This window comes from Rhinoraja longicauda, chromosome 14 (assembly GCF_053455715.1).
Source record: "Rhinoraja longicauda isolate Sanriku21f chromosome 14, sRhiLon1.1, whole genome shotgun sequence".
NCBI lineage: Eukaryota > Metazoa > Chordata > Chondrichthyes > Rajiformes > Arhynchobatidae > Rhinoraja > Rhinoraja longicauda.
In genome coordinates this window covers 33,473,034-33,498,323 of record NC_135966.1, presented here as the reverse complement: position 1 = coordinate 33,498,323, position 25,290 = coordinate 33,473,034, and the positions used below count along the sequence as shown (strand labels likewise).

The following is a 25,290-nucleotide window of genomic DNA, read 5'->3' as shown; positions in this document are numbered from 1 at the left end:
GAACAAAGAGCCTACGCAACCCCTTGCTATGGCTCAGGCCCTCAAGACCTGGCAACATCCTCGTAATTCTTTTCTGCACCATTTCCATCTTAACAACATCTTACCTATAACAGAGTGACCAAAACTAAGCACAGCACTAAATGTAAACTTACTTATAAAACTGTAACATGACCTTCCAACTTATATGACCTGCCAACTTCTATACTCAGTTAGGTGCTCCGGTTTCCTCCCACTTTCCAAAGACGTGCAGGTTTGTAGATAAGAGACCTGTCTCCCACATGTTTTAGTTTCATTTTGTTTAGTTTTGTAGAGATACAGCGCAGAAACAGGCCCTTTGGCCCACCGAGTCCGCACCGACCAGTGATCCCCGTACACTAGCACTATCCTACACACTAGGGACAATTTACCATCTTTACCGAAGCCAATTAACACACAAACCGATATATCTTTTGAGTGTCAGAGAAAACCGGAGCACCCACAGAAAACCCATGCGGTCACAGGGAGAACAAAACCACACAGACATCACTCGTCATCAGGATCTAACCTGAGACCTTGCCACTGTACGGCAGCAACTCTGGCGCTGCGCCACCGTGACGCCCAGATTTTCTATATTCTCTGTCTTTTTCCATTGTAGTTTTGTGCCAAGGATGTTAACTGCAGCAGGCATCATTCATTTCATACACCCCTCTCTCCAGTTCCCCCACCCTTTATTCCCCCCTCCCCCCATCCCCTCTCCCCTATCCATATGTAATTTTAGATATCCCGGACAGTTCTCCAGGGAAAATGGTCCAGAATCCTATTTCATGCATCAGCACCTCCATTTCTCTATCAGCAAGCCCAGCAGATCTTCCAGTTGACTGGTCCATTAGCAAAGAATAAAACCAATTTTCTTCCAAAGCCCCTTCTAACACTACCTCTGATGCAGCACTGTAAAAGGCAACTGCAGCAGCATGCCAATATCCTGATCAGGTATATGCAAACTCCAGCATGGATTGCACTGAGCAGACCGGAATGGGTCATTAGCAATAAACTTCGAATGATAGATAAGATTAGACTGGAACAAGCCAGGAGAATTTACACCACTCCATTCCTGACAATTGTATTTCCACATGGGGATTATTATATTGGAAAGTTAATAGCGTGAATGTACAGGGTGAGAGAATCAAGAACCAGAGAACATAGGTTTAAAGTGAGAGGGGAATATTTAATAGGAATGAGCAGCTGTTTTTCACTGAGTGTGGTGGGTATATGGGATGAGCTGCTAGAGGAGGTAGTTGAGGCAGATACTATAGCAACATTTAAAAGACACAGACAGGTACTTGTATTAGAAAGGTTTGGGGCGGCATAGTGGCGCAGTGGTAGGGTTGCGTCCTTACAGTGTCAATGACCTGTGTTCGATCCTGACTACATGTGCTGTCTATATGGAGTTTATATGTTCTTCCTGTGACAGCGTGGCTTTTTCTCTGGGGGCTACGGTTTCCTCCCACACTCCAAATATGTACCCATTTGCAGGTTAATTAAATACAAACATAGAAAATAGGTGCAGGAGTAGGTCATTCGCCCCTTCGAGCCATTCAATATGTTCATGGCTGATAACCAAACTCAGTACCCCGTACCTGCTTTCTCCCCGTATCCCTTGTTTCCGTTAGCCCTAAGAGCTCTATCGAACTCTCTCTTGAAAACAGCCAGAGAGTTGGCCTCCACTGCTTTCTGTGGCAGAGAATTCCACACATTCACAACTTTTCAAAATTGGTTTTGGTAAAATTGTACATGATCTCTATTGTGTAGGATAATGTTAGTGTATGGGGTGACCTACCGTGCATCTGATCCATGCGGAATTAGAGGGCCGAAGGGCCTGTTTTCCCACAGTATATCTCCAACGTATCTAACTCATCCGGTCAGGCAGCATCTATGGAGGACATGGGAAGGTGACTTTTCGAATCGGGAACCATCTTCAGTCGGTAGGGGTGTCTCGACTCGACATGTCACCTAGCCATATAAGTCAGAAGAAGGGTCCCGAACCAACAAGTCACCTATCCATGTCCTCCAAAGATGTTGCCCAACCCACTGAGTTCCTCCAGCACATTGTGTTCTATGCAAGATTCCAGCATCTGTGCTTCCATGTGATCCCATTTGCTTCGGCACTGAATCAAGTGCCTGACACTTTCTAGGCTTTCCTCGAATCCATAACATAGATTTGCAGTGTGGAGAAGGATGATGTCAAGTTTTATGGAAAAATCATACAGGAACTTGACAAACATAAATAAGTTCTTCCCAGCTGTTATCAGGCAACTGAACCATCCTAACAACTAGAGAGTAGTCCTGAGCTACTAACTATCTCATTGAAGACCCTCGTACTATATTTAATTGAACTTTACTGTACTTTATCTTGCACCAAATGTTATTCCCTTTATCATGTAATTACACTTTGGATGTCTCGATTGTAATCATGTATAGTCTTTCCACTGACTGGTTAGCACACAACAAAGGCTTTTCACTGTACCTCGGTACACTAATCTAAAGCGAGACCATTTCCAATTGAGAAGGATTAGGAATGTGACAATTAAGATGATTAAGTAACGAACCAAAGAAAACATGAGGCCCAATGGGAGATACAAAGAACTGCAGATGCTGGAATCCTGTTCAAAGCACAAAGCAACTTAACAAATTAGACATCATCTGTGGAGGGAATGGATAGGCCATGTTGCGAGTCGGGATTCGGCAACCTGCTGAGTTCCTGCAGCACTTTGTGTTTTACTCATAAGATTCAACTTGAATGCCCTTACAAATAGCTGGCTCAGACTTATTGTGCCAAATGACCACTTACTGTGCCATAAGGATTCTGATGCTGGGATTCTTAAAATTGGCTCTCTGTGACCAGCTGTGTGTTCCATCTCTAAACTTCACCACTTTAGTTTAGTTTAGTTTAGTTTAGTCTAGAGTTGCAGTGTGGCTTTGACCCACCTAATCTTTTGACTATAGAGATACAGCAGGCAGGTAGGACTAGTGTAGATGGGGCATGTTTGTCAGCGTGGGCAAGTTGCTCTGAAGGGCCTGCTTTCACGCTACATGACTCTGGAGACCTGAATGATTCTATAGTCAGAGGTTGGTAAATCTGTGGAATTCATTGCCGAAGACGGCTGTAGAGGCCGTCAATGGATATTTTTACGGTGGTGATTGACAGATTCTTGATTAGTAATGGTGTCAGGGTTTATAGGGAGAAGGCAGGAGAATGGGGTTGAGAGGGAAAGATAGATCAGACTAGGCAGAGTAGACTTGACGGGCTGAATGGCCTAATTCTGCTCCAAGAACTTATAAACTTTTGAAGTTATACAGGAATCACCAACTGTAAGTCTATAACTCCCTGAAAGTGACAACACGAGTAGATAGTGTGGTAAAGAAGGCATCTGGTATGCTTGCTTTCAGAAGTCAGGGCATTGAATCTCCGAGTGAGGAAGTCATGATGTACTTTCTAGGACTTTGGTTACCCCACGTTTGAGTGTATTGCATGCAATTTTTGTCACCCCATGAAAGGAAGGATGTGGAAGCTTTGGAAAGAGTGCAGAGGAAGTTTAGCAGAATGATGCCTGGACTAAGAAGGGGTATTAGCTACAGGGAGAGGTTGACAGACTAGGTTTGTTTCCTCTGAAATGCCGGAAGTTGCAGGGAGACCTGATAGATGTATATAAAACTATGAGAGGCATAGATAGAGTAGACAGTCAGAACCTTTAACCCAGGGTGGAAAAATCAAATACTAGAGGGCACTGCTTTAAGGTGAGATGGCGGATGTTGAAAGGAGAAGTGCGGGGCAGGTTTTGTTACACAACGGGTAGTGTGTGCCTGGAATGAGCTGCCTGGGGTGGTGGTTGTGGCATGGTGGCATACATGATGGTGGCATTTTAAGAGAATTTTGGATAGCACATGGATGTGCAGGGAATGGAGGGGTATGAATTATCTGCAGGCAAGTAAGAGTTGATCTTTGCATCATGTTCAGCATGGACATTGTGGGCCAAAGGGCCTGTTCTTGTGCTATGCTCTACATAATCTCATTATCAAACACGATTATCTCTCTCAAGGTCTGCAATTAGGAAGAACTGTACATTTGAGCAAAATTCATTGTTTCCAAACCCAGGGTACGGTATCAAATATTTACTGATCTACATATGATAGAACTTGTATCTTTCTTAATAGCTAAAAAATTACACACATGACGACCATTTAACACAAACATTGTGAAATGAAGAGATTTTTTCCCCTGATAGACACAAAGTGCTGGAGCAACATGAAGGTCAAGGAGATGTCTGAAGAAGGGTCTGAAGAAGGGTCTCGACCCGAAACGTCACCCATTCCTTCTCTCCCGAGATGCTGCCTGACCTGCTGAGTTACTCCAGCATTTTGTGAATAAATCGATTTGTACCAGCATCTGCAGTTATTTTCTTATATACTGAAGGTCAAGGAGCATCTCTGGAGAAAAAATATGGGCGATGTTTTGGGTTAGGACCCTTCAGACTTTGGAGATACAGCACGGAAGCAGGCCCTTAGGCCCATCAAGCCCACGCCGACCAGCGATCATGCTATACACGAGCACTATCCTACACACTAGGGACAATTTATAATTTTACTGAAGCCAATTCATCTACAAACCTGTTTGGCTTTGGAGTATGCGCGGAAACCAGAGCACCTGGAGAAAACCCATGCGGTCACGGTCACGGTCACAGGGAGAACGTACAAACTCTGTACAGACAGCACCCATAATCAGGATCAAACCCAGGACCCTGGTGTTACAAGACTCTTCAAACTCTCTGAACATCATTCTGATAACCCCCCCCCCCTGCACCCTTTCCAAAGCTCCCACATCCTTCCTGTAATGGGGCGACCAGTAATGCATGCAATACTCACAGAGTCTGAAGGGTACCGACCAGAAAAGTCACCCATCCTTTTTCTCCAGAGATACTGCCTGACCTGTTGAGTTACTCCAGCACTTTGTGTCTATCTTTGGTATAAACCAGCACCTGCACGGTTCTTTGTTTCTACATTCTGATTATTTTTCCCTTTGTTGTGGCTCACGAAAATAACATATCAGCCAATCAGAACTATATTGTGTGTTCCAGCCGGCCGCTGCTGCTTCTCCCCATTTGACCCAGAGTCATACCACTTGCCCATGGCATTATGTTGCAGTTATTAATCCTCAGCCACACAACAGAAATAGAGAGAGCCATCCTTGAATAATGTATAAATATCAAATATAACATTATTAAACGCACCGTTATAACCACAGCAACAGTGATCATTGCCCTTAGAAACTCCATTTCCGAAAACCTGAAAATGTAATAAAACTGCACAGCATAAAAAAAGGCAATTGAACTGCTTTTGGCACGGTGGGATTGTACTGTATAATGAAAAAAAATCGTTAACAGACCACTGTGCAATTGCAACAGAGTATTGCCTTATGCTGTGCATCGCGGGTCCCAAAATTACTATGCTACTTGGTTCTGATGCTAATGTTTCTCTGTAAGTAGCGGTGGGCCAGGAAGAATGGCGTGCTCGACTGATTGTTTCCCAACTTCAAGTACACTTTTCATAAGGTTAATAGAAATGATAATTCGTGTTGAAATGAAAGTAGAATGAATGATAAGGAGACAGACACACACAGGGAACAACAAAAGTTCACTCATTAAGTAGAGGGGAGAAGGCAATGTAAATCACGTTTTGAAAGCCCCAAATGCAGAGCAAAATGTCGTCGCTGGTGGACCAGCAGCCTCACAGAGCCAGGGACCCGGGTTTACTTTAGACTTTGGAGACACAGCGCGGAAACAGGCCCCTCGGCCCACCGAGTCCGAACCGAGCAGCGACTCCCCGTCCGCTAAGCTACACACGCTGGGGACCTGTTTTTTTACAACCTACCATAACCTGCAAACCTGTACGTCTTTGGAGTGTGTGAGGGAACCGGAGCATCCGGGAGAATACCCACGCGGTCACAGAGAGAATGTTGGAACTCCGTACATACATCACCCATATTCAGGGTCGAACCTGTGTCCCTGGCGCTGTGAGGCAGCAACTGCACTGCTGCGGCACTTGATCCTGACCTCGAGTGCTATCTGTGTGGAGTTTGCAAGTTCTCCCTGTGACCGCGTGGGTGCTCCGATTTCCTCCAATATCCCAAAGACGTGCGGGTTTGTAGGTGAATTGGCACTCTATCCTTAGTGTTGGGAGCGGCTGAGAAAGTAGGATAGCATAGAATTAGTGTTATCCGGTGCTGATCATCTGCGTGGACTCGGTGGACCGAAGGGTCTGTTTCTATGCTTAATCTCTAAACTAAAGTTTAAACACGTATCACCCTCTGCGCTGGCGTATAGATCATTTCATTGCGAGTTACACCTAAACATACAGATCCTCTCCGGCGAAGTTACAAGCTCCAGTATGGACGTTTCCAAAACTGTGATGCCCAAATGCTATGTCAGACCGCCGTGTATGTCAACAAACTGCGAATTAACAATTTCTTAATTAAAAAAATAGTCCGGTTTGCAATTAAGAGCCTCACATGCTTTATTTAACAGAAATGAGAACCATGCAATTTCATACTTTTAATAACGAGAGTAGTTGAAGGGCAAAATGTTTTAATCAATAGAGAGGGGAAAGAAAGGGCTTCTTCGGCGAAAAGGGCAGTTTTTGATTTACACACCGCCGCTGGCACGCAGGGAGAGTGAAGAAACAGTATTTGACATGCATCAAACGCGCGGTCATATTGGTTCGACTTACCCTTTACCGGGCTGTGTACATCTCTGGCAGTAATGCCCTTTCTCCAAACTTGCTACATATGGATGATTTATAACTTAGCCCCAGGCAAACTGTTGAAAACTCCGTCCTTTTTCTCCCCCCATTCTGTGTATTAACCTTCTCGGATATTTTAATATTTTTAATATCTCATTTTAGTTTAGTTGAGATTTGAGACTGCGCGGAAACAGGCCCTTCGGGCCATCGAGTCCGCGCCGACCAGCGATCACCCCGCACTACGCACTGGCGACGATTTTACTTTTTTTAACCGAAGCCAAATTAACCTACAAAACATGTACGTCTTTGGAGTGTTGGAGGAAACAGGAGCACCCGGAGAAAACCCAAGCAGTCACGGGGAGAACGTACAACTACTTACAAACAGCACCTGCAGTCAGAATCGAACCCAGGTCTCTGCTGCTGTAAGGCAGCAACTCTACCGCTGCGCCACCAGCGTTTGTAAACCAAAGTTTTTTTCACGCCCGTAAGAATCGTCGCACTTTTATTTAATAGAATATATCCAGAATTTGAACTCAGCATGAATGCATTTTTTTTTAAAGCGTTAGAGTACCTCAACGGGCTAGGTAGCATCTCTGGAGACGTTTCGAGTGGAGACCCTTCCTTCTTCAGACTGAAACCATCCATCCAATGTCTAAAGAAGGGTCACGACCCGAAACGTCACTTATCCCCTTTTCTCCAGAGATGCTGCCCGACCCGCTGAGTTACTCCAAAGCATCATTTTTTTTTGTAAACCAGCATCTGCACTGCCACGTGCCCACACGCCTATCCGGAATGCAGTTCTGTTATTGATAGTTTGCCTTGAATCGTGTGGAGCTGGGAATTGAGGGAAGCGGGATCAACTCTTAGATATCTAGTATTAAAATTACAATTGCAAGCGTCCAAAGACTTAAAAGAAACGAAGCCTTAAAATAATTGTCAATCCTAACTAACCTCAGGGGCAGTGATGGTGGTATTTCAACGCTGGTGTGATCAAAATAGTTTATGTTCTCTCTACTGAGCTCCATTTAATCAATTGTGATCATTTTATTGCAAAGCAGCTTTACCGATCCGCTGAAACATGTTGGGGGGGGGTTTTTGCCGTGAGTTATCACAGCAGTTCAAAGGGTTTCTGTACAGGGCTGCTCCCTTTGATGCAGTTAATTAAATACCACTGTTTCTCAGATTTGCTTTCGGCTTCTATACCCGTGTGCCTGTCTTTCTAATTTACTGAAGGTAGTCTAGACGCAGATTTGATTCGTGGTAGAAGCAATTTTCGTCAGGCCAAGAGATATAGAAGTACTTTGAATTCACAGTTGGGTTAAGAGTCTGTGCGCGTTAAATCCTGAGCTACACTGGGGAAATCACGCGAGAAAGGGTCTCTTCATTAATTCCCATTCAAGGAATGAACAACCCGCCGTGGAGACCTGAAACCTATGAAAAAAATAAATCACAGGTTATGGATCATTCCAGACGTGACATTATCCCGTTTAGGGCGCTCGATCTTCCAATAACAGCACAATCCCAGCAATGTTCTTCCCTTTTTTTTTTCTCTCGCCACCACATTTGAGGGAAAATCTCGTCAGTCCAAGCTGACTCTTGGTGTCGAGTGGGCCAGTGACGCAGCGCTGCTGCCTCACGACGCCAGAGGTCCGGGTTCGATCCTGACTACAGATGCTGGCTGTACCGAGTTTGCACATTCGCCCTGTGACCTCGTGGGTTTCTTCCGGATGCTCAGATTTCCTCCCACATTCCAAAGACATGTAAGTTGACTGGCTTCTGTAAATTGTTTCTTGTGAGTAGGATAGTACTAGTGTAAGGAAGGATGTTAGTTGGCGTGGACTCGGCGGGCCAAATGACCTGTTTCCACGCTGTCTCTCTAAAAACTAAGACCTATCTGACCGGCCATAATTCTTACCCTAAACACCTAACTTAGTTCTCAGGACTAATGCGCTACAATGCTGAGAACTATATTCTGCATCTCCCCCTTTTCTCTACCTAATGTACTTCAGTTTGGCTTGATTGCATTTATGTATGTGGATAGCAAGCAAAACAAAGCTTTTCACTGTACCTCGGTATACACCTGACAATAATAACACCTGACAATTATAACCCGCCAAATCCAAAGCCAAGTGAATTTATCCACCTTTCTATATGAAACTGAAAGCTTAATTATGCCCAGCGGGTTAATGCTGCGGTTCATTGTCATAGTGTCATACAACATGGAAACCGGCCCTTCGGCGCAACTTGGCCAAACCGACCAACATGCCCCATCTACACTGGTCCAACCTGCCTGCGTTTGGCCCAAATTCCTCTAAACTTATCCTATCCATGTACCTGTCAATGTGGCAATAGTACTTGACTGAACTACCTCCTCCGGTAATTCGTTCCATGCACCCATCGCCCTTTGAGTAAAAAAAACTACCTCTCTGGTTCCTATTAAATCTTTCCTCTTCACCTTAAACCTATGTCCCTTCCTCTGGGCAAAACACTGTGCATCTAAACGATCTATTCCTCTCATGATTTTGCACACTTCTATAAGGTCACCCACTCGTCCCCTGCACTCCTGCAGATCAATGGACAAACATCTGATCATGCTTTGTCTCAACTCACCTCGCTGGACCCGTTGTTTCCAATATTAGTCCCGTCTGACCCCTCTTTTCTGGCTGTACTCACGTGGGGGCTGACGGGTTTGGCTTTGGTTCCCCCGGTCGTGGATGCACTGTAAGGTTTGAGGAACATTAAGTCGCTCTTAGCCGATTCGGGACTGAGGCACACTTTGTAGCAGTAGGTCTGGGAGAGCGTGCCGCCGCCGCCGCCGCCGCCCGCTACATCCACTGAGCTCGGCGGGGCTTTCACGCTGGGTGGCATCTGGAAGTTGGTGTGTGAATTATTCAACACGTCCCTGGAGTGTTTTCTGCGGAAACGGCAGCAGCGGCGGCAGCCCCGAAGGCAACAGGTACTGAGAGGGCATCGGTCGCCAAGGGTGCCGTGCCGATCCTTGTGGCACTTGATGGAGATTAGGGCAATGATGGCCAAGAGGAACACGAAGGAGACGGAGCCCAGCGAGACGATTAAGTAAAGGTTGAACTCGGAGAAGTATTCGATGGTTTGGGGCCCCTCGGTTAAGTCTGCGATGACCTCAGGAATACTATCGACTATTGAAACGCTGATGGTGACCGAGGTGGAGAGCGGTGGCTTCCCATTGTCCGTGACATGGACAACCAACTTCTGGCTGGGGGCATCATAGTCTTCGAGGCGGCGCGTCGTCTTGATTTCTCCCGTGAAGGGTGCCATGCTGAACAGTCCCGGGTCAGTCGCCTGGGCCAGCTGGTAACTCAGCCGGGAGTTCTGACCCGAGTCATCGTCCACCGCCGTTACTTTCGTCACGAGGTGACCGGCGTCGGCGGAGCGTGGCACCATCTCGGCCGAGTCGTTTGGGGGAAGTGGGAACACGATCTCGGGAGCGTTGTCGTTCTGGTCCAAGATGATCACGGTTACCGTTACGTTGTTGTGAAGTGATGGGAAGCCCGCGTCTTGCGCTTGGATTTGAACCCGGAAATTCTTGAGTTGCTCATAGTCAAAAGAGCGCAGCGCATAGAGGTTGCCCGTGTTTAAGTTGATGGAGACGTAGGATGATATAGGGGTACCTTTGATCTTACTGTCCAAGATGCAGTAAGACACATAGGCGTTCTGCTCGGAATCGGGATCCCGGGCTGACACTGAACAGATAGACGCACCGGGCGCGTTATTCTCCGTGAGATACACCGTGTAGGACGGGTGTGCAAAGCGGGGCGCGTTGTCATTGACATCCGAGACCTTAACGAGAATGGTTTTGACGGTGGAGAGGGAAGGGGTGCCGGAGTCCGTGACAGTAATGCTCACGTTGTACTCAAAAACCCGCTCGCGATCCAAGTGATCGTCCGTAACCAGAGTGTAATAGTTCTTGAAAGACGACTGGAGTTTGAAAGGGAGATGAGACGGGATGCGGCAGTAGGTCTTCCCGTTCTCACCCGAGTCGCGGTCGGTCACACTGATCAGGGCGATCACGGTCCCCAGCATTGCGTCCTCCCTGACCGGACTGGACACAGAGGTCAATATCAGCTCTGGCGCGTTGTCATTGACATCGATAATCTCCACCACCACCGTGCAATGCACGGCCGCCGTGTAAAGACCCTTGTCTTTCGCCTGGACATAAATCTCGTAAACACTCGCCTCTTCATAATCCACCACTCCTTTGACTCGAATTTCGCCCGTTTGCGGGTCGACCCGAAAGAGCTGGCGCAAGCGGGCTGGGGCATGGTTACTGAAGGAGTAGGTGATCTCTCCGTAGGACCCTTGGTCCAAATCGGTGGCGTTCAGTTTGATCACCAAGGTGTTTCTCAGCGCGTTTTCTACCAGACAGACGGTATACACCGCCTGGTCGAAGACAGGAGCGTTGTCGTTGACATCCAGGACGGCGATAATGACCAGAGCGGTGCCCGACCTCTCCGGCACCCCGCCGTCCACGGCCGTCAACACCATCTGGTGCACCGCTTGGTTCTCCCGGTCTAGAGACCTGTCCAGCACCAACACGGGGAACTTATTGCGCCCCTTGCGAGTCTGCACCTCTAGCTTGAAGTATTGGCTGGGACTGAGCCTGTAGGTCTGCAGAGTATTGGTGCCAACGTCCGGGTCGTGAGCGTTCTCAAGCGGGAAGCGCGAACCCAGAGCCACCGACTCGGCGATCTCCAAGTGAAATTCCCTCCAGGGGAAACTGGGGGAATTGTCGTTCACATCCAATATCTCCACCTCCACCCGGTGTAACTCCAGCGGGTTTTCCACCACGATCTCCAGATGCAGGAAACAGCTGGAAGTCAAATCGCACAGCAACTCTCTGTCCATCTTTTCGTTCACGAACAAAATCCCGTTCTCCAGATTCACCTCCAAGTACTGAGTGTTGGCGGCAGGGACGATCCGGAACCTCCGCGCCGACAGCTGCCTGACATCAAGTCCCAAATCATCGGCAATATTCCCAACAAACGCCCCGTGTTTCAACTCTTCGGGAATAGAGTAGCGGATCTGACCGCTGATAAACTCCCAGAGGTAAGTCCAGATGACAAAGGTTATCAGACGCCACTTGGGGCAGGTGTCTGAGTGAGGACTAGCCATCGGTCCGCGCATACCTTGTGCAGGATCGCAGAGCCGGCAACTTGTAGTTACATTCAGCACTGGGGAGCGGAAGGAAAAGCCACGCCGAGCATTGTTTTTTGAGCGGAGGTTAACGAGCGATATGCGTAAAGACGCACATCGGTCGGTCTTTTGCTTCAAGTCAGACAGCCGGCGGGCACGCTCTCACACTGCAGCCACCGACAAGCAGGCGTCTATACCTTCCACTCCACGCCTACCCTTCGCTTCATCCACATTCCCCTCTTTCTGAATTTTCTCTGTATCCGCTGGAAAGGCGGGAGTGCAGTTTTTGATGTAACAAATTCTCAGCTCCAATTCACCGTCTCATTGGAGGAGACTAGCCAGGCTGGATTAACCCTTTACTGTCTGGAATGGTAGATTATATCAGTCATATACAAGTCAAATAAACTATATGACTAGCTCAAATATATAGGCAATAAGTATCCGGAGACACTCGGGAGATTCAGCGGCTTAAAATGTCCATTATTTTTATTTTTTTGAAACATACCAACTCATTTATACAGAGTGCTCCATCAAAGCCAGCAACATAATTAAAGACCAGTCTCACCCCGGTCACTCCCTCTTCACCCCTCTCCCATCAGGCAAGAAGTACAGACGTGTGAAAACGCACACCTCCAGATTCAGGGACAGTTTCTTCCCAGCTGTTTTCAGGCAAATGAAACATAGAAACATAGAAAATAGGTGCAGGAGGAGGCCATTTGGCCCTTCGAGCCAGCACTACCATTCATTGTGATCATGACTGATCATCCACAATCAGCAACCTGTGCCTGCCTTCTCCCCATATCCCTTGATTCCACTAGCCCATTGAGCTCTATCTAACTCCCTTTTAAATTCATCCAGTGAATTGGCCTCCACTGCCTTCTGTGGCAGAGAATTCCACAAATTCATAACTCTGGGTGAAAAAGTTTCTTCTCACCTCAGTTTTAAATGGCCTCCCCTTTATTCTTAGAATGTGTCCTCTGGTTCTGGACTCCCCCAACATTGGGAACATTTTTCCAGCATCTAGCTTGTCTAGTCCTTTTATGATTTTATACGTCTCAATAAGATCCCCTCTCATCCTTCTAAACTCCAGTGAATACAAGCCTAGTCTTTCCAATCTTTCCTCATGTGACAGTCCCTCCATCCCAAGGATTAACCTTGTGAACCTACACTGCACTGCCTCAATAGCAAGGACATCCTTCCTCAAATTAGGAGACAAAAACTGCACACAATACTCCAGATGTGGTCTCACCAAGGCCCTATAAAACTGCAGAACGACTTATTTGCTCCTGTACTCAAAACCTCTTGTTACGAAGGCCAACATGCCATTAGCTGTCTTCACTGCCTGCTGTACCTGCACGCTTACTTTCAGTGACTGGTGTACAAGGACACCAAAGTCTCGTTGCACTTCCCCTTTACCTAATCTGACACCATTGCATAATAATTTGCCTCCTTATTTTTGCCGCCAAAGTGGATAACCTCACATTTATCTAGATTACACTGCATCTGCCATGCAGCTGCCCACTCACTCAACCTGTCCAAGTCATCCTGCAACCTCCTAACATCCTCTTCGCAGTTCACACTGCCATCCAGCTTTGTATCATCTACAAATTTGCTAGTGTTACTTCTAATCCCATCATCCAAATTATTAATACATATTGAACTCTCCTGTCACCAACTAGGGAGCAGTCCTGAGCTAACATCTACCTAATTGGAGATTATCTATACTAGACTTAAGATAGACATAAAGTGCTGTAGTAACTCAGCGGGTCAGCCATCATCTCTGGAGAAAAAGGATGTGTGATATTTCGGGTCAGGACCCTTCTTCAAATTGAAAGAAGAGGGTAGGTAACTGGAGTTAAGAAAAGACCAGATCAAAGCAGGGCCGGCAACAGATGACCAAGGAAGGAGTCAATAATAATTATGATGAAGAAAAGGGTCATAGGCTCATACAGCATTGGTGGCAGAGGTGCTGTAGTACAGCGCCAGAGGATTGTTCTCCCTGTGACTGTGTGAGGATTCTATGGGCATTCTGGATTCCTCCCACACTCCAAAGATGTACAGGTTTGTAGGTTAATTGGCTTCTGAAAATTGTTCCTAGTGTGTAGAATAGTACAGGTAATTGATTGTCGGCAAGGCCTTGGTGGGCCAAAGGGCCTGTTCCCATGTTATGTCTCTAAAACTGAACTAAAACTAAGCACGGAAACAAGCTCCATGACCTACTGAGTCTTCACCCAGCATCAAGCAACCACTTACTCTCATCCTACGCATATATTTTATAGTCCCCACATTCTCCTCCAATCTCCCCCACCCCATGTGGACCCCAGATTATACCACTCACATGGGGGCAATTTACAGTCACTATGAATTTAGCCCAGACCATCACGGAAACCAACCTCCCTTCCATTTACACTTGGCCCTGCATTGGCAAGGCCACCAGCATAATCAAGACCCAATCTCACCCCAGTCATTCCCTCTTCTTCCTCCATCAGGTAAGAGGTACAGAAGTGTGAAGTGGCATACCTCCAGATTCAAGGAGAGTTTCATCCTAGCTCAGGCAACTGAATGGTCCTCTCATCAGCTAGAGAGCAGTCCTGGCCTTCCATCTACCTCATTGCAGACATTTAAACTATCTTTAATTGGACTTTATCTCACACTAAATGTTGTACCTTTCATCCTGTATCTGTTCACTGGCTCGATTGTAATCATGAATAGTCTTTTCAATGACTGGATAACACACAAACAAAAGCTTTACACTGTACCTCGGCACATGAGACAATAAAAAACTAAACTAAACTAAAATTGATTTACCAACTGACCTGCATGTCTTTGGGATGTGGAAGGAAACCAGAGCACTCAGTGGAAAACTGATAGAAGAATATAAAGAATGATGAGAGGCTTGGACAGAGGAGAAATCAGAGTGATTTTCTCAGGGTAGAAAGAAGAACTTACCTTGGTTAAGGTAAGGAAAGAGCTCATTAGAGGTTGAAAAGGTATTCTATATCAGGAGGCAGAGAACATGCATTAGGTTCATGAATACTTTATGGCTTCAAGAGGAAGATGTTACCAATACTGCAGTTAAGGCAGATGTGTGGAAAATTGGATGAGTAAAGAGAATAAGAGGAGCTAATAATTTGAAAGTTGATAAATGAACAGATCCAGGCAAGATATACACTAAACTGTTAAAAGAAGCAAGGGGCGAAATTACAATGGGTTTGACCTTTATTTTTCATTCCTCCTTGACCACTGGAGTGGTCCCAGAGGTTTGAAGGACTGATAATGTTGCACGGAGCCATAAACTATCTGCTAGGGGAACTCAGTGGGTCAGGCAGCAACAGTGGAAGGTAAGGAATTGTCAACGGTTCAATGGTGCTTTATTGTCACATGTGCAAAGGCGCAGTGAAATTATTTTCTTACATATAGTTCAGTAGAGTATTGCCGTACCTAAGCACATCCATGATGTTGTTAAGTTGCAAAGGTACAGAGAAGATTTACGAAGATGTTGCCAGGACTCGGGGGTCTAAGCGATAGGGAGAGGTTGAGCAGCCTGGGACTCCATTTCTTGGAGTGCAGGAGGATGAGTGGTGATCTTAGAGAGGTGTACAAAATCATGAGAGGAATAGATTGGGTGAATGCACAGAGTCTCTTACTCAGAATAGGGGAAATCGAGAACCAGAGGACATAGGAATCTAAGGAGTATTCTTTACACAAAGGGTGGTGGGCGTATTGTACAAGCTGCCAGAGGAGGTAGTTGATGCAGGGACTATTGCAACATTTAAGAAACAATTATACAGGCACATGAAGGAGGACAGATTTAGAGGGATATGGGCCAAACGCAGGCAGGTGGGACTAGTGTAGATGGGACATCTTTGTCGACGTGGGAAAGTTGGGCCGAAGGGCCTGTTTCCATGATGTATAACTCCATGAACCATAGCACTAACCTGCTGGGCATAATTAAACTTTCAGTTTCATATAGTAAAGTGAATGACTCTATCCCGATTAGCAAAGTATACAGAAATAGTCCACTGAGACTGCATGTAAGAGGTGTCATTTTTGGGTACTCTTTTCAAAGTCAAGTCCATTCTCTAGTTCTTATGAGCAATGCATGTTTCAGGCAAGCCCCAGGCTGTTGTGGGCCTCCAGCCGTCACCTTTCCTTGGACGTGCAGATTGACCTGCGAACTGACGTTCCTCTCCCTGCCCGTCCACCTTTGTTCCCAAGGGGTGCCTCTCGCAGTGGTTGGCCAGACCCCAGTTCCCTCTCCTATCGGCCTTGCTCCTCGCCCGTCGCATCCGTCATCTTCACCAGCTTCACTCTCCCAGTCTCTGGTCTTCAGGGAAAAGTAGGGCCTGCTTGATGGCTTCCGCCCTACCGACGGCAGTCCGCCGGGTCTTCGTACGTCCAGCCATGGTGGATGAGCAGGGGCCGGCTTCGTAGTTCCCCACCAACTGGCCTCAGACTGCTGAGTGCTTCTGCCATGGATCGGCCCACTGGGAACTTCTTCAGGTTGAAACAGTGCAAAAGGACTCTTCAAGACAAATGTTGTATGGTTGTCTAATAAGGGGGGGGGAAAGAATATAATTTTATTAGGACCAATTTAGTTATTCATAAGTTCATAAGTCTTAGGAGCAGAATTAGGGTACTTATCCCATCGAGTCTACTCTACCATTCAATCATGGCTGATATATGTTTTACTCTCAACACAATTCTCCTGCCTTCTCCCCATACCTTTAACACCCACGCTTACCAAGAACCTGTTTCATAAATACTCAATGACTTGGCCTCCACAGCTGTCTGTGGCAATGAATTCCACAGATTCACCACCCTCTGAGTAAAGAAATTCCTCCTCGTCTCCACTCTGCATGGGCAAGTTGGGCCAAAGGGCCTGTTTCCATGCTGTATAACTCTATGATTCTAGGGACCTGAATGATTCTATGCAGGAATCACTGAAGGTGTACATGCCGGTACAGCAAGCAGTTAGGAAGACAAATTAGTGAGACAAATGAGTCTGAAGAAGGGTCTCAACCTCAAATGTCACCCATTCCTTCTCTCCGGAGATGCTGCCTGTCCCGTTGAGTTACTCCAGCATTTTGCATCCACCCAAGACAAATTGGGTTGTTTTTGTGAGGTGATTTGAGCATGAATGGAGTTACTTTACTCCAATTATAGGACACCTCAGGCAGTGCAGCACTCACTGATAAAACTCTGAGAAGTAGCCAAGATATTTCTTGTCTCTAGCTGCAACCTATCTTTAAATAGACTCTGCCCAATTGTTGCAGTGCACCGGTAGATCTGGATTTTAATTGCTCCGTTAATCGCCCTTTTCCTCCAAAACCACAGTGCCTCGCTATCATTCTTTCTCCCTTTAAAATATCATGTTTTGACCAAGCCCCAGTCAACTGAACTGAATTGTTCTCCAGTGTAGGTAGAAGTTCCCCACTCACCCAGTCTCTAGTTTTCAGTAAAAGGTACTACCAGTAAATGTGCTCTCACAGCGGAAAAATGGAAGCGAAGGTAGGCCAGCACTTGGATAAGTGATTATCATTGGAGGCAGGTAGGAATATGTCATTTATCCCATCAAAGAGGCTGTAAAATCTCTGCTTTAAAAATACTTGGCCTCCACCATTGTCTATGGCAATGATTTCCACAGATTCACCACCCTCTGACTAAAGAAGCTCCTCCTCATTTCTTTTCCAAAGGTAGATCCTTTTATTCTGAGGCTATGCCCTATGGTCCTAGACACTCCTACTACCATAAACATCCTCTCCAGATCCACTCTATCTAGGCTGTTCAATACTCAGTAAGTTTCAAAGAGGTCCCCCCTCACCCTTCTAAACTCCAGTGAGTACAAGCCCAGAGCCTTCAAACAGTCATCATATGTTAACATAATCATCCCTGGGATCATTCTCGTAATCCACCTCTGGACCCTCTCCAACGCCAACACATCCCTCTTCAGATATGGGACCCAAATCTGCTCAATAGTCCAAATGTGGCCTGACCAGCACCTTATAAAGCATTACATCCTTGATTTTATATTACTTATCATTTCAAAATGTATGCTAACATTACACCTGCCTTGTTAGAATGCAAAAGCTGCAAAAATGTTCAGTTTTCAGTTTAGTTTAGATATACAGTGCAGAAATAGGCCCTTCGGCCCACCGAGTCCATGCCTACCAGCGTCCCTTCATACATCAGTACTATCCTACACACTAGGGACAATTTACGATTTTTACCAAAGCCAATTAACCTACATACCTGAACATCAGTGTGGAAGGAGTGTGGAAGGAAACCAGAGCACCCGGAGAATACCTACGCGGTCACGGGGAGAATGCACAAATTCCTTACAGACAGCACCTATAATCAGGATCAAACCTGGGTCTCTGGTGCTGTAAAGCAGCAACTCTACCGCCATGCCACTGGGCCACCTCTAGTGCTTGGTAAGTTATTATAGTTTGCAACAGTTCTTATCCTGGAATCTCATATAATATCTTTTGTATTTTCTCATAACATCTCGTGTTACGTTATTGGTTCTATTTTATATTATAGTGTTGTTTAGTTTCAACAAATTTTTAAAGAGAGATTTGAGCTGCCCGAGTCTTGGTCTGGCTTTACCCCAACTGGGTGAAGTCTGAGCCAAACACTGATAATGGTTATCAGACAAACTGTCGACCAAGTCTAACAGTCCCAGAATATATCGTGCACAGTGATGCATGCAGCACATCGAAAAATCCAGACCATAAAACAAACCTGCCTCCCTTCCATTAACTCTATCTACACTTCACATTGCCTGGACAAGGCCACCAGCATGATCAAGGACCAGTCTCCCCCCGGTCATACCCTCGTCTCCCCACTCCCACCAGGCAAGAGGTACAGTGTGAAAATGCATACCTCCAATTTAGGGACAGTTTCTTCCCAGCTGTTACCAGGCAACTGAACTATCCTATCACCAACTAGAGAGGACTGATTTGCCACTGTGAGAAGATAAGACTGTTCGATGAACTTTTTGTAACTTTGTCGGCGCCAGAAATTAGGTGACTCTTTGTGTACTGCCTACGTGAGGTCTGTTGTATGATTTCACTGAATTGTGTGCAGAAAACAAAGAATTTCACTTTAGCCAACAATAACGTATCATTGAATCAATATGATCTGATAATATGCCCCTTTGAGGGATCTCGCTTCTGGCGTTGGGATTGAAACTCTTCCCTTCAGACATCCATATGGAAGGGTTAGAAATGGGCCACAGCTGTATCCAGGCTTTCTAAAGTCCTTCAGCACCAATGGATTATTTTCAAAGTACTGTTCCTCCTGCGTATGTAACAGCTCCAGAATGGCAAGTAGACATTGAATGACCAGATGTCACTTGAATGAGAATGCTCTTCTTTGAATAAGGCAAAGTATTTTGTTTTCAGGCCATTTGTCAAGAGAATCTCATGCAAATAAAGCAAGTTTATTTATGCAGGACACACTAAACACTGCCCTGCATTAATGAATAACATTGAACATCGTAAAATATTTAATGACACTTCACAGCAGCGAGATCAAGTTAAATTCAAACTCTAGCCAGATAAAGGAGATATTAGTGTAGGGGGGGACTGCAGACACAAAAAACTGGAGTAACTCAGTGGGTCAGGCAGTATTTCTGGAGAAAAGTAATAGGTGATGTTTAGGGTCATGACCCATCTTCAGACTGAGAACCAGGGGAGAGGGGAACATTAGGTTCATCACAGATCATCACAAGGAGACATAAGTTTGCTTCTTGCCTAAACTGATCTGCATTCAAAGACAGGACACAATGTACTGGAGTAACTAATGGGGTCAGGCAGCATCACTGGAGAACGCAGGATAGGTGATGGAAATACAGGAATTAAATTAGCTTGTTTACCAAAATTGAAACAAGTGCTGGAGTAACTCAGCAGGTTAGGCAGCATTTTTGGAGAACATGGATAGGTGACGTTTTGGGTCGGGATCCTGGGCGCTGATTATGTTGGGGGGGGGGGGGGGAGGGGGAGAAAGCTCGAAGAGAGGTGAGCTAAGGACAAAGCCTGGTGAGTGATGTGGATACGGGTGAGGAGGTTTTATATAGGCAGATGATTGTACAAAGGCCAGAGATGAAAAGACTAAAAGTATGAGATATAGGAGAAGCCAACACAGGAATAGGCCCATTGGCTGACAATGTTTGTACCAAACATGATGCCAAGCCGAACTGATCTGATCTGCCTGCACATGATCCATATCCCTCTACTCCCTGCATTTCCATGTGCCTATCGAAAAGCCTCTTAAATGCCACTATCGTATCTGCTTCCACTGCCATTCCTGGCAGTGAGTTCCAGGCCCCCATCACTCTCACGATAAAAAACTAGCCCTGCACATTTCCATTAAACTTTCCCCATCTCACCTTATAGTAATGTCCTCCAGTGTTGGACATTTCTATCCCAGGATAAAAGTTCTGACTGCCTACCCTATCCATGCCTTTCCCACATTTTTATATACCTCTGTCAAGTCTCCCCCAACCTCCAACGTTCCAGAGAAAACAATCCAAGTCTATCCAACCTCTCCCTCTAATGAAATATTCTAATCCAGGTAGCATTCTGGTAAACCTCCTCTGTACCCTCTCCAAAGCTTCTACATTTTTCTGTAATGGGGCAACTGCATGCAATACTCCAAGTGGGGCTTAACCAAAGTTCTATTGAGCTGCATCATGACTTCCTAACTTTTGCACTCAATGCCCCTTGTAATGAAGGCAAGTATACCATATGCCTTCTTTACTTGTGTGGCCATCTTTAGTGAGTAATGAACTTGGACTTCAAGATCCCTCTGCACATCAATGCTGTTCAGGGTCTAACCACTAACTGTATAATATATAACTGACCACACACTTATTTCACTACTGCCATCGGGAAGAAGGTACAGGAGCCTGAAAACTGTAACGTCCAGGTTCAGGAACAGCTTCTTCCCTACAGCCATCAGGCTATTAAACACTACAACTTCAAATAAGCTCTGAACTACAATAGACTATTATTATTATTATAATACTACTTTTGTTTGATTTTTGAGTGTGTGTGTGTGTGTGTGTGTGTGTACGTGTGTGTGTGTGTGTGTGTGTGTGTGTATACGTGTGTGTGTATACGTGTGTTTATACGTGTGTGTGTACACTTGTCAGCATGTGTAGATATACACACTGAACCTTTTTTTCTCTCTCGTTTATCATATTGTTTACAGTGTACTATGTTTGCATATTCTGTTGTGGTGCAGCAAGTAAGAATTTCATTGTTCTATCTGGGACATATGACAATAAAACACTTTACTCTCTTAACTCCTTACATTCAACCTCCGAAAGTGGAACACCTCGTTTTTGCTTGGGTTAAACTCCATCCGGCATCTCTCTACCCATGTCTACATCACACTATAGCTTCTAACAACCTTCTTCTAACCGTGTACACGTTGGTCCAGGATCAACCTGTACACTAGCACTATCCTGCACACAAGGGAGAATTTACTATTAACGTGGGAGGAAACCGAGGCAGCAGCAGCCGCAGACAGCATCGAACCCAGGTCCCTGGCGCTATAAGGCAGCAACTTTACCACTGTGCGACCCTATTTAACATTTTCAGGCACCGTTCTGGTAAACATCTTCTGTACCCTCTCTAAAACATGCACACCCCTCCTGTAATTGTTGCTGCCAGTAAACTAATAGGATACAGGTGCAAATGTTAAAACGTGAGCGGGGTGGGTGGAGGATGAGTTCAGAGTAAAATTTCAATGGCAGGGGAAAGGATGAGTTTACTAGAAACATAAACAAGAAAGCTTCCACTCGGAATCTACGATTCCTCCCAAACCCCAAAGGTCTGCGGACTGGTAAGCTAATTTTGCCGTGGTAAGGTTCGGTCGATAGTCAATAGTCAATAGGCTAGCGGGACAATTTGGGGAGAAAGTTGATTGCAAACTGGGGAGAACTAGTGTAAAGAGATAGTCTATGGTCGGAATGAACGTGATCGGCCAAAGGGCCTGTTGGCTTGCTAATAACTGTGGCCCCGTGGAATAACTAGAAGGACAGCGCGTTTGCTTGCAACTCGATGTGTCCGTTTTACAGAAAGCCTGCCCCGCCCCCGCCCCCGTCCTTTTATTAAGGACCTGATGTTATTTACTACTCTTTGTCCCTCATTCAGAGAGTCCCACCCTAACAATCTGGCCTCTTCTGGCAGTTAAATCGACAATCCCTCTTGGCCAAGTCTGTTGTTCCGCTAGTTCTGACGAGAGGCGTCCTTCCATTGAAGCCAACAAAAGCTTGGCGGGACGCTGTACTCAAGCGTTCCCCAGATTATTCCAACGGTCATTCGCCGTTGCGAATAAATCTCAAGGGATTTGCAAGTCAACCTTTTCAGTTGCATCCCCAAATCGTGTTTTTCCGTCTGAAAATTCAACCACGGCGACCATCCTGACAAGTAAAGGATTTCAAACTAGTCCCAATCAAATCAACGTTATCTTAATTTGATCCACGTGGTGTATTGAGTCTGAAGACGTCTCTCCACCGGAAACCATCATATGTTTAGTTTAAGAATGAAGATAGACACAAAGTGCTGGAGTCAGCGGGACAGGCACCATATCTGAAGTAAAGGAATACGTGACATTTCGGGTTGAGACCTAGTTTAGTTCAGTTTATCGCCACCTGCACCGAGGTGCAGTGAATGTTTTTTTGTTGCGTACATTTAGCGGAAAGATTATATATGATTATAATCAAGCTGTCCACAGTGTACAGGATCAAGGGAATAGTGTTTAAAACAAAGTAAAGTCCCATTAAAGATAGTCCAAGGGTCTCCAGTGATGTAGATAGGAGCTCAGGGCCGCTCTCTAGTTAGTGATAGGGTGATTCAGTTGCCTGATAACAGATGGGAAGAAGCTGTCCCTGAATCTGGCGGTATGGTTTTCACAGATCTGTAAATTTTGCCTAATGGGAAAGGAGTGACGGGGTGAGACTAATCCTTGATTATGCTGGTGATGTAGATGGAGTAATTGGAAGGAAGGTTGGTTTGTGTGATGGTCTGGGCTATGTCCACAATTCCCTGCTATGTTCTCTGGAGATGCTGTTGTCTGACTTGCTGAGTCACTCCAGTACTTTGTATCCTGTTGAGTATTATGTTCTACTAGACCAAGTGGGCCCAAACATCTCCTGCATTGGTACAGCCCCCTCCCCCTGCCCCTCTCCCCCTAACCCTCTCCCCCCTCCCTTTTTTGGTAAACCAGCATGTTTCTCCATGGTATATCAATCATTGTTCTACCTTAATTGATGTGTGTGATATTTTGAAGGATCGAAAGATACAGCATGGAAACAGGCCCTTCGGTCCACCAAGTCAATGCCAATCACCTGTTCACATTAGTTCTATGTTATCTCACTTTCTCATCCACTCCCTACACACTAGGGGGAAATTTACAATGGCAACTAAACTACAAACCTGCTCATCTTTGGGATGTGGGAGGAAACCATAGCACCCAGAGAAAACCCATGCGGACTTGGGGAGAACGTGCAAACTCCACACAGACAGCACTCCAGGTCGGGTTCGAACCTAAGTCTCCTGGTCTATGAGGCAATAGGTCTACCACCTGCGCCACTGTGCCACCCAAGGTGCACGGATTCCTTAACCCAGAGTAGGGGAATCTGGATGACCTAGGTTCAAGATGAGACGGCAAAGATTTAAAAGGAACCTGAGGGGCAACTTCTTCAAACAGAGGGTGGTGAGTATATGGAACGAGCTGCCAGAGGAGGCAGTTGAGGTAGGTACCATTACAATATTTAAAAGCCATTTGGACATGGATAGTATAGGTTTGGAGGGATATGGGTTAACTCAGGCAGGTGGGACTAGAGTAGATGGGGCATGTTGGTTGGCATGGGCACATTCAGCAGTAGGCCCTGTTTCCACGTTGTTTGACTCTATGACTCAATAGGTGCATTCCGATCCCATTGAAGCAGTTTGTAGATTTAAATTCACCTTTGAAAACCTCCCAGTAAAATATTGATAGATGAAGGAGCTGCTCAATCTAACTCATTCACAGTAGGGATAAAATTCTGCCCCTCGCTAGCATTTATATTTTCGTTTAGTTCAGAGATGCGGCGTGGAAACACGCCCTTCTGCCCACCGAGTCTGCGCCGACCAGTGATCACTTCATATAGCAGGTCTACTGTACACACTTGACGGAAAATTTACAATTTTGCTGAAGCCAATTAATCTACAAACCCGTATGTCTTTGGAATGTGGGAGGAAACCAGCAAAAACCAACACAGGTCACGGGGAAAATGTACAGACTCCGTACAGACATCACCCATAGTCTGGATCGAAACCAGCTCTCTGGTTCTGTAAGGCAGCAACTCTACTGCTGTGCCACCATGATGCCTCTATTTCTTGTAGATTTTTTTTTTTAATTCTCCTTTTGTATAGTCCTTTCTTACAACAGAATGTAAAATAATTGAGCTATTGTGTTGTGATGCTTTTTTCTACAAAATATAGCAACGGTAACCAGAGATAATAATGTAGCAGGCTGCACTTGAAGCCTACTCCAATAGTCCACTCACAATGGGATACAGTCTTTGCCTGCAGTATATTTTAATATTCATAATCTGAGGACAATTTCGCAGGGAGCTGTCCACATTACAGAAACAACCCGGCTGTCAGGACTCGTTTTCATTTGGACGTTTAAAAAAAAAAAAAGCATATTTGTGTGTTTCTGGAAGTGCTGTGAGTATTTGGAAGAGAATTTCTCTTTTGCCACAATGGATCAGTCGCAAATGAGTGATTCCTCTGTTTTGTCGAACAATGGAATAAAATGTATAAATGCAACTCTTTTATTCTCCAAGCTTTCCTGTGGCCACTACATGCAACAACATCAGTAATGTATCCATGAAGACTTCCTCTGTTGGTCTTGCTGGCAAGAAACACATTAACAATCTCGCTAGAGAAGCCAAGTAGAGCAAACCATGAATTCATTTACCATGTCATTACACAAATTAACTGGAGAATTTTTGTCTTCCCCCCATATGGCAAATCACCAGCCTCGAATCGTATTGCTGTGTTTTGATTTGTACTTTTATTTTGGCCAAGAACTAATGCCCAAACTGTTACTTTAGAGATATGGCGCGGAAACAGGCGCATCGGCCCATCGAGTCCGCGCCGACCTGCGATTACCCCATACACATGCACTATCCTACACACGAGGGACAATCTACAATTTTACCGAATTCTACTGAAAAAAAATGTCCAGTAAATCAGATATTGTAATTATTTCATAATAACTTTGTTAATTTTTTCTGCATTATGAGGGCGTGTAAACCACAGCAGATCCAATCTCATTACTGACTCCAAC

The 25,290-nt window shown here is 45.5% G+C and overlaps 1 protein-coding gene across 3 annotated transcripts in view; it reads right to left on the bottom strand.

The window, feature by feature from the left end:
• LOC144600199 (protocadherin-10-like) overlaps positions 1-12,108 on the bottom strand; it is a 157,738-nt gene extending 145,630 nt beyond the window's left edge. For 2 of the 3 annotated variants that reach the window (XR_013548097.1, XM_078411692.1), the window contains exon 1: positions 9,382-12,108. Coding sequence is in view for 2 of the 3 variants with exons in the window: in XM_078411692.1 (XP_078267818.1) it covers positions 9,382-11,931 (2,550 nt within the window). In the remaining variant the exon portion in view is untranslated. The remainder of the gene's footprint in view (positions 1-9,381) is intronic. The other variant, XM_078411693.1, reaches the window with a different exon arrangement.
• Positions 12,109-25,290: the final 13,182 nt, after the last annotated feature.